Source organism: Gadus chalcogrammus, chromosome 11 (assembly GCF_026213295.1).
Source record: "Gadus chalcogrammus isolate NIFS_2021 chromosome 11, NIFS_Gcha_1.0, whole genome shotgun sequence".
NCBI classification, from domain to species: domain Eukaryota; kingdom Metazoa; phylum Chordata; class Actinopteri; order Gadiformes; family Gadidae; genus Gadus; species Gadus chalcogrammus.
This window is the reverse complement of record NC_079422.1, coordinates 25,202,221-25,212,652: the sequence shown is the minus strand read 5'-3', so window position 1 is coordinate 25,212,652 and position 10,432 is coordinate 25,202,221. Positions and strand designations below refer to the sequence as shown.

Sequence of the window (10,432 nt, the reverse complement as noted above, 5' to 3'; positions counted from 1 at the left end):
TGGCTGTTGACGGAGGTCACCGCCCACTGTACGTCCGGACCCTGGCTTGCCGGTCGGAGTTGAGGACTGCGTAGGAGCGGTGCACAGAGGGTCGTATGCTGCACGAGCAGCAGCAGCACTGTGCGCGCGGAAGTCGAACCTGCAGTTAACATCAAAGCGGATCAAGGCGGCGATGCGGTGCCTTTAAGGTTGAAACCGGATTTCATTTGAACTGTAAACCAGCCCGTCAGAACCCTGTGAGTAGCTTATCCACCCGGCATCGTTCACCAACGATGACATTTAATGTACGATCATTTTTTTTATTTTGACCGACATATGCAAATTGCATGCTAGAGTTCTTTCTAAAAGTTTAATCCTGATCCTAAATTAACATTTAAGAGCGCCTGCTGCGACTCATAGCGTCCATCTTCACCCGAGACACATCATCTGTCAAACGTTGCCTGAGTGGCAGCGCACATGTGTGTGTGTGTGTGTGAGGTCTGTAACTGTGTGTGTGTGTGTGTGTGTGTGTGTGTGTGTGTGTGTGTGTGTGTGTGTGTGTGTGTGTGTGTGTGTGTGTGTGTGTGTGTGTGTGTGTGTGTGTGTGTGTGTGTGTGTGTGTTTCCTCCAGTGTGTGACCGTCCCTCCATTCGACCCATCCGGCCGTTTGTCTTCCCGCCACCGAGATGCATATGAATAGCTTACTCAATCAGTGGAGTAAGTATCTGCTCTCTCCAACTTCATGTTTCAACCCCGGTGTGTTCACAGTGTTGTCTCGACCATTGTGTATTAACGTGTCGGCCGCCGCCTACTCTGAAACTAGTGTGTGTGAGGCAGGTGTTGCGTAACTCAGCGGGGGTTGTGGAAGAGTGTGTGTGTGTGTGTGTGTGTGTGTGTCGGCGTGTGTCGGTGCCCTGAAGGGACGTCTCGTAGTCAAACCGCCGGCAGGGCTTTCCGATGTTGATGTGGATGTGGTTTTCCAGCTGTCCTGATTTAATGATCGCACATGGTATAACCTCGATATAGAGATATAGATAAAGTTGTGCCCTAGATAAAGCTACGTATAGAGGTACATTGTGTCGATGCAGATCTAGAAACGGATGTTGATATACGACATTAGCTTGGCATCCCGCTGTGATTCATGGAGGAGGTCAGGTGTGTGGCTGATAAGCGATCAGATTTAAGGGCGGGATATTTGGCCCTCCCTCTACAAAACGTTTCTACTAACAACAACGTCGTTAGTAGCTGTTAGTAAATCTTTGATTATTAAAGTAAAAAAGACACAGCAAAGCATGCAACAGCCCTCCCAGAGTTTCGGTCTAGCTATCTCTTGATGTAATAACAATTGGCTTGGTAAAATGTAATTTTGTAAAGTAGAGGATCTTCTCAGCTCTTTTAAGACTGAGTTCACATTGCCGTAGAGGTGTGTGTGTGTGTGTGTGTGTGTGTGTGTGTGTGTGTGTGTGTGTGTGTGTGTGTGTGTGTGTGTGTGTGTGTGTGTGTGTGTGTGTGTGTGTGTGTGTGTGTGTGTGTGTGGTATTGGTGTCTGTCTGTCTGTCTGTCTGTCTGTCTGTCTGTGTGTGTGTGTGTGTGTGTGTCTCTCTCCACCACGGCAGAGAGATCAGGGTTCTGACCATGTATGCTTGGTCGTGGGCGGGACATCAGTTGCAGAGGTGCAGTGATGGATGAGACGGAGGGAGACGGAGGTCATGGTTGCCTGAGGTCAGAGTTGTTTTGTAGAGTTCCAACGCCCCCTCTCTCCCTCCTCCTCCTCCTCCTCCTCCTCCTCCTCCTCCCCATCTCATCCCTCTCCCCCACCCCTGAGTGGTCCTGGTCGTAACCATGGCGACCTCATCACCACTATGCCCTTGTGTCAGGGAGGATGATGTAGAGAAACATCTGAATCTTGTTGTCGTACAGTTATTAGTGTTCCCCAGTCTATAGGGTAGTACGGTGATTAGTGTTCCCCGGTCCATAGAGGCAGACCTGTGATTAGTGTTCCCCGGTCCATAGAGTCAGACCTGTGATTAGTGTTCCCCGGTCCATAGAGTCAGACCTGTGATTAGTGTTCCCCGGTCCATAGAGGCAGACCTGTGATTAGTGTTCCCCGGTCCATAGAGGCAGACCTGTGATTAGTGTTCCCCGGTCCATAGAGTCAGACCTGTGATTAGTGTTCCCCGGTCCATAGAGTCAGACCTGTGATTAGTGTTCCCCGGTCCATAGAGTCAGACGTGTGATTAGTGTTCCCCGGTCCATAGGGTCAGACCTGTGATTAGTGTTCCCCGGTCCATAGAGTCAGACCTGTGATTAGTGTTCCCCGGTCCATAGGGTCAGACCTGTGATTAGTGTTCCCCGGTCCATAGAGGCAGACCTGTGATTAGTGTTCCCCGGTCCATAGAGGCAGACCTGTGATTAGTGTTCCCCGGTCCATAGGGTCAGACCTGTGATTAGTGTTCCCCGGTCCATAGAGTCAGACCTGTGATTAGTGTTCCCGGTCCATAGAGGCAGACCTGTGATTAGTGTTCCCGGTCCATAGAGGCAGACCTGTGATTAGTGTTCGTGAATAAGAGTTCTCTGCGCCCCTCTGTCCTGTACTCTGTGTCGGGGGTTCTCTCTGCGCCCCCTGTCCTGTACGCTGTGTCGGGGGTTCTCTCTGCGCCCCCTGTCCTGTACTCTGTGTCGGGGGTTCTCTCTGCGCCCCCTGTCCTGTACTCTGTGTCGGGGGTTCTCTCTGCGCCCCTCTGTCCTGTACTCTGTGTCGGGGGTTCTCTCTGCGCCCCTCTGTCCTGTACTCTGTGTCGGGGGTTCTCTCTGCGCCCCCTGTCCTGTACGCTGTGTCGGGGGTTCCCACGGCCCCGGGGGGCTCGGTGGGGGGGCTGCGCCCCGTGTTACGGCCCGCCCGCCCGCCGCGCTCAGGAATGCAAATGTTGTCCGTCGGCTACAGAAGTCAAACACACACCCAGCCACACTGGGGTGCGAACGCACACAACCTCCAACCACTGGCTGTGTGCGTGAGTGTGTGTGTTTGTGTCTGCGTGAGTGTGTGTTTGTGTGTGTCTGCGTGTGTGTGTGTGTGTGTGTGTGTGTGAGAGTGTGTGTGTGCAGGCTGGGAGGGCGACAGATGAGGCTCCGGGAAGTGTACAAGGGCATCTTTGTGCGTTGGCCACAATGCGTCGACCTCTGACATTCCCTGCAGCCCATTCCTCCGTGCCTACACGCGGCCGGTCAGCGCCGTCTGTGTGGACCACTATCCCCGACCCAAGCTCCGCCCCTAAACATCCCTACTGACCAATCACGTCCGGCCGCGCCGCCGTGGGTTCCAAAACAAGACAACAGGAAAACAAGAAAACAAATGCCTCGTGCAGTACTGTGTGTGTGTGTGTGTGTGTGTGTGTGTGTGTGTGTGTGTGTGTGTGTGTGTGTGTGTGTGTGTGTGTGTGTGTGTGTGTGTGTGTGTGTGTGTGTGTGTGTGTGTGTGTGTGTGTGGGTGGAGGCCTTGGAGAATATCTCTGAGATGCGGTGAGGGTAGAGGGACGGTTGCACCATAACTATGATTCATCTGCGGAGGAGGGGACCGTACTGCCCGTCTGTTTACAGAGCCCGTCTGCCTACTGCTGGAGGATGTAGCACTCATCCTCCTAATAGCATGCTACACAGAGGATGTAGCACGCATCCTCCAAAAAGGATGCTAGATAGAGGATGTAGCACGCATCCTCTATGTAGCATGCTACATATAGAAGGATATAGAACGCGCATACTCCATGTAGCATGCTTTAGTAGCATGCTACATTGAGGATATAGCACGCATCCTCCATGTAGCATGCTACTTAGAGGGCATAGCACGCTTTGGATGTAGCATGCTTTAGTAGCATGCTACATAGAGGATATAGCATGCTTTCTCTATGTAGCATGCTTTAGTAGCATGCTACATGGAGGATATAGCACACATCCTCTGTGTGGCATTCTTTAGTAGCATCCTATATGGACAATATTTAGCACACATCCTCTATGTAGCATGCTTAAGTAGCATGCTATGTATGTTTTAGTAGAATGCTAGATATCCCTCTTTTGCACACAACATGTTTTATTTAGCATATCATTGTTGCTGTGCAGATCGTGGATAGCTTGCTATATCCTCTGAAACACATAGCGTGCCCTGATAAATACAACACATACAGAGGCTACTGCATGCTAACTATCTTCTATAACACAAAGAGGCCACAGCATTCTAGTAAAGCGTTCTATAGGTGCTTCTGTGTGTTAAAGAGCTTAAACTACACGGATGTTTACGATACATGAACGTAGCTTGCTAGTTACGCATGCTATAATGTTCTGGTGTTAAAAACGTATAAAGGAAGTAGCATGCTTGCTAGTTACGCATGCTATCATGTTTTGGTGTTAAACACCTATAAAGGAAGTAGCATGCTTGCTAGTTCCGAATGCTATAACGTTTTTGTGTTAAACTCGTATACAGGACGTAGTCTGCTCGTAAAGCCCATTTACTAGCATACCTTCCTGCTCTGTGGTTTTCTGTTGTGCCCGCCCGCGGCTCCACAACACTGCCCCGGTTACGACTGTGAACCCATCGGCTCTTGGGTTACGCTTTCGACACGAGAGCAGTGTTTGCATTATGCACCAGTGGAAGACATCAGGTCATTTCCTCGGCCCATTCCGCTGGTCGAGGCCGCGCTGTTGAACCGGACCGCACGCACTCAGAAGAGATCTGCTGAATGAAGACATGGAGCCCATGCCGTGTGTCATCGCCTGCGATGGGGAGTCAAGGCTGGGAAGTTGACAGTTGAGCAGTTTAGGTCAAATGTGTGCAAGTTTCCCAGGATGTGATGAGCTGACCAATCAAAGGGTGGCTGTGCAATCCTAGCGCATGTAAATGTCCCTAATAGCATCCCTAATACATCCACGCTTAATCCTAGGGGCTCACGGAAAGGGAGCAGAGACGAATGCATATTTGGGTCAGGAACGTAAAATAATCACAGTTTACGTCACACTCTTTATGGTTCACTCACTGTCCGATCGCCACTTCCTAAACCCATGTCAATCATAGCACAAGCGGACTGCTGAGGGATTCTGTCGGTCTGAGGCGACGTGTTGATGTGGGGCCCGGTTGATGCCGTCTCAGGCCCGAGGGCCCCGGGGGCCCGGGGGCTCAACAAACATCGCAACTGTACCAAACCGCGTCAAGCTGGGAATTAGCAACTCCATGTTCCTTTTATGTAACGTAATCCGTTTGTTGTATGTTATCCCCTAACTTTCCCCTAGTTATTTCCGTAGAGCCGGTTGTATGAATAGCAAAGCATAGCATTAGCGTTGGGTCTGCTGGAACAGATAACCTTTATGTTGGTCTGATACTTCTGTGGCTTTGTGTGGAAGATAGCAACCCTGCTGGTGAAGCTGCTGGTTCCTTTCTGCACACACAGTGCCGACACTGGAAGTGTGTTGCAGGTGAACAGGAGCTCAGATAAGATTAAGAGTTAAGTGGAGCACACAACAGAACAAATCCCGATGGGCGTATCCATGACACAATAACATCTGTGGTGGTAATTTCTTTGTCAAGGTGTGTCCCTCGGCGACGCCGGAGTCCAGGCAGACACTCTCTGAGTTCTGGGTGAATTTGGAAGCCTAGCATGTAGAATGTAGCGCCTAGCATGTAGCATGTAGCATGTTGCGCAGACGGAAGTGAAGCGGAGCCTTGGACTCCTTCGACTGACAGCTTTTTCTGTTCCTCAAATTGTATCATCCATGAGAAAAAATCATCACACAGTTATCCTGCATCCTAAAGAAGTAGTTATTTCTCAACTGGACTCTGCTAAAGAACAATATTGGTATTTGTACTTAACTTGAGTGACCTAAGAATCAATCTGCAGAATCAATATTCAACTTTTCCTTTGTACCCTGTCCAATACGTAGATCTGTAGTAGAGCAAAGCAAACATTGGTTGGATACGGTTTGGTTGTGTCTGTTTTGCCCTGATTTTGCCAGACTCCCTTTGGAAGGCGTCAGTATCTTAAAGCTACCCTCAGGGTTTGTTACCGGTTTGAATCATGAGGCAACAATGTTTGTAGGTGTCTCTACGCTTCAAATATTTTTTATTGTTGACAGCGATAAAATATGTGAGGCTAGTTTGCTTGGGAAACCGGTGAAACCTGAAAGTCCACTACTGTGCTGATCATAAACTCTATAAACTATTGGCTGTTTAGAAATATCTGTGGCAATATTCATCTAGTGGTTAAGGACGTGAGGTTTTGATGATGAATGTGCAACTTTAACTTGTAAAAGTACCTCATTGTGTTATTTATATAAATATATATATATATAAATAGGCCATCTTCACAGCTTGTACTTAATTGAGTACTTGTTTTCTCAAGGGGCTTTTATCTTGAAGTAAAGAATATGAGCAGTTTTCCCAGCGCTGCAGAGTTATGCCGTGCTATTGACCCAGTGACCACAAACTACTGCCTGTATGAGCTGCGCCCATGACTTTCCAAGGACATCAGTTGGACTGGCCATTCCTGCTGTCACTGAAAAACCCTCTAATTGCAGCCCAAGTGTGACGTTTCTCAGGCTTGGGTTACAAAGTATGAAAGCCATTTTGTAATCTCAGAAAATGCTACGTGCACTCCTTTCTTTAATCATGAAAAAAAAAAGTTGCTGTTTTGTTTTGTCGTTTAATGACGACAACATTCAGTAGCGAAAGAGCTACAACTGCTGGTAGCTTCTGTTTCTGTGCTGTTCACTTTTGGATAGCAGCCACATTTGTAGCTCTAACTGAATCTGTAACTAGCAGTAGAAGACATTTGTAGCAGTAGGGGTGTTCAGAAAGGCGTAGTGTTGCATAGTTATTATACTTGTTTTATGTCAGAGTATAACATAAGGTTGGTTGTAATTTCAGCATAGTAGTATTTTGGAGTGTTTAAAGTAGTATTATGTTTATGTTAATATCCAACGCCACATAAATGACAGTGGTTGATGGTACTAACAAACTCAACTGATGCAGAAAACCTTCCGAAATCGCCATAGTGAACACTGTTGAACGCTAGCATGCCGCCACAGCTAGCGGTTAGCCACAACTAGCTGGCAGCCACAACTATGTGTGGTTCCCTGTCCTGGTCTCCTTATCTGACGTCAGCCTCCACAGCACAACATCTGTGGCCTCTAGACAAAAAGCTACTGAAAATGGCCTCCATGAACCCCTTATTAGAGTCTATACTGTGAGAGGTCCGCCTGAACCTCTGTTAGAGTCTTTACCTCTGTTAGAGTCCGATACTGTGAGAGGTCCGCCTGAAACTCTATTAGAGTCTGAATCTCTATTAGAGACTGTACCTCTATTAGAAACCGAGACTGTGGGAGTTCTTCTTGAACCTCTATTAGAGTCCGATACTGTCAGAGGTCCACCGGAACCTCTATTAGAGTTTGATACTGGGAGGTCTGCCTGAACCTCTGTTAGAATCTGAGCCTCTATTAGAGTCCGATACTGTCAGAGGTCCAGACCAGACACAGTCAGCCTTGGCTTGGTTAGTTTAGGTCTGCTTCAGGTCTCCAAATACATCTTTCCTCCCCACCTGGGCTCACCTGGGAATGGCACTTCAGGGCTTCCGTCACACAAAAGCCAAGCACTGGATCAGAATAACAGTGTCGTGTTAAAGTGTTGCTGTGTGCGTGTTTCTTGTGTGACTTCCTGTTACCTCACTGTGGGTGAGCCCTCCATAAGTCTGTTAACATGGCTGCGGCATGTAGAGCAAAAGCAGATTTTGTCTTCTGGCGAGACTTGTTCCACCTCCATGAGGTGTGAAGGCTGTGACTCGTTGCCATGACGTCACTAGCTGGCGTGTTCGCTCCCTCCCCTATAAAACAGAGTACCGTACATAGCCTTAGTGTTGACATTAGCGTAATAATGAACTGGTGTGTACCAACACCAGCGACAACTAATAAACCGGGAGGGACAGACGTACACGGGAACTGTAATGAATAGGCGAGGTAGACACACAAACACATATACACACACAGACACACACACACACACATATATGCACACGCAGACACACGCATAGGCAGACACACACACACTTACGCAAATACACATAAACACAGACACACAGACACACACACACACAGACACACACACACACACACACACACACACACACACACAGCCCGGATAGGAACAGCCTTGGGCGTCAACAGAACCTGACGCATGCAGACTTCCTGTGAACACAGCCTTCACCCGTTTCCACGGCGAAGAGGAAAAGGCTTCTTCAGAGAGGGAGAGAGGTCTCGGGGGGGGGGCGAGGAGGATGAAGGGGTGTCTTTGGTGTGTTCAATCGTCTGAACCTGACTCATGACCTTATCTGCTCAGAGAAAGACTTCAAGCAAGCAACGTCCCCCCCCCGTCCCCCCCCTCCAAGGTCTCTCTGGGGGTCAGACAGGGGTCAAGATTGACTCAGTGAGAAAACAAACCTTCCGCCTTGACCGTCCGTCCTCCCCCATCAAGCCCAGGCCTCACCCACGGGTGAGGCCTGGGACGTCACTGTGGGGACATCACTGTGACGTCACAGATGCTGAGTAACAGAACCTCCCAGAAGGTCCACCGGTTGGGGCTGGAGGTGGGCTGCGTTGAGGGCGTCATGGCGGTCAGATAAGGAACAGAGTGCGTTATGTTGATGGAAGACTTATCTCTGGACAAACAAGCAGTGGGAGCAACGGTGAGCCGTGCCCAGGAAACGCAACGCAACCAAGGGGGGAGAATGTTCTAGAGGAATCAGAGCCGGAGGGTGTGGGACACTCACTCAGAGACAGCAGAAACACAGTGAGACAGACAGACGGACGGAGAGAGGGAGAGACAGACGGCTACAGAGATGGAGACAGAGGCAGACGGAGACAGACGGACGGACGGAGAGAGGGAGAGACAGACGGCTACAGAGACATGAGACAGACAGACGGACGGAGAGAGGGAGAGACAGGCGGCTACAGAGATGGAGACAGACAGAGAGAGGGAGAGACAGGCGGCTACAGAGACATGAGACAGACAGACAGAGAGAGGGAGAGACAGACGGCTACAGAGACATGAGACAGACAGACAGACAGAGCGAGGGAGAGACAGGCGGCTACAGAGATGGAGACAGACCGACCACTGTGTTCGAAACCCAATATCCACAGTCTACCTGTAGGACTCCTTGAGCAGGATGGTGATGCTAATGACATTCTTCTCTGTAAGTCAATACTGAATGTCCAGAGAGTTAAAAGGGGGGGGCAGCATTAGCACTCTCTTCTACCTTTGAGCTGTGGGTTTCCCGTTGGCTTAAAACCTGAGATATCGTCACAACATCCACACTGAGTCCCTGTAAACAAAGACTCATCCCCGCCCCCCCCCCCAACCCGACCGGCCCACTAAGACGGGTGATTCCCCCGCGGGATGGACCCATGCCCTGCATGCGTGCTCCTGGACACCAGGGCCATTGTGAGCCTCAGAGGGTGAGGGTGAGGGTGAGGGGGGAGGAGGGGGAGGGGGGGGGGAGGAGGGAGGGGTTGTCATGGTGGTTGCCAGTCTGAAAACAATGCCGTCGGACCAGCTCGTCCCGGCTCCCGTGAGTCAGGGCCGTCCTCTGAGGAGGAAGTGCAGCCTCTTCAGCCGGGGGGGGGGGGGGGGGGGGGGGGCTTCTCTGCCTGCGTTGACATCCTTCCTCACCGAAAGTCCCTCTCCTCATCCCTCAACGGGAATATTAATCCTGTTCCTAATCGTTTCCCAGTAAAGCCCACCAGAGCGTGCGGAGTGCAAATGTACGTTCGTGTTTTTAGCGCGACCATAAAAAGGGAAGTGAAACATATCTTAAATCATTCAAAATGTGATAATTTGCTCTGTTCTGGCTAAGTGCTTTGAGCTGAAACGATGGAAATGAGAAAATATTCCTCAATAGATTGTGATCCCCAGCCTCTGAAACGAGGTTGCGATTATCTCCTTAGTCGTGAAAATCTGAAGATTGGTGAAAGACTGACTTTATGTCACTGTAGTCTTTCTTTGCAGTGAATTATTTACAGTGTGTAGGGCACTGTGTTGTTTACAGTGTGCTGTTTGCAGTGTGTAGTTCACAGTGTTTACATTGTTTTACTTACAATGTGCTGTTTGCAGTTTGTAGTTCACAATGTGTTGTTTAAAGAGTGCTGTTTGCAGTGTGTAGTTCAGTGTGTTGTTTACAGTGTGTAGTTCACTGATTTGTTTTCCGTGAATTGTTTAGTCTGTGATTTTCAGTGTATAGTTTACAGTGAATTGTTTACAGTCTGTGATTTACAGTGAATAGTTTACAGTGTGTTGTTTACAGTGAATTGTTTACAGTCTGTGATTTACATTGAATAGTTTACAGTGTGTTGTTTACAGTCTGTGATTTACAGTGAATAGTTTACTGTGTGTTGTTTACAGTGAATTGTTTACAGTCTGTGAGTT

At 49.1% G+C, this 10,432-nt stretch overlaps 1 protein-coding gene across 1 annotated transcript in view; it reads left to right on the top strand.

Moving 5' to 3' along the window:
- The first annotated feature begins 70 nt into the window (after positions 1-70).
- zgc:162952 (PKc_LIMK_like_unk domain-containing protein) overlaps positions 71-10,432 on the top strand; it is a 23,404-nt gene continuing 13,042 nt past the window's right edge. The window contains exons 1-2 of the mRNA XM_056602552.1: positions 71-236; positions 611-696. Coding sequence (XP_056458527.1) covers positions 666-696 — 31 coding nt within the window. The 5' untranslated portion in view covers positions 71-236; positions 611-665. The remainder of the gene's footprint in view (positions 237-610; positions 697-10,432) is intronic.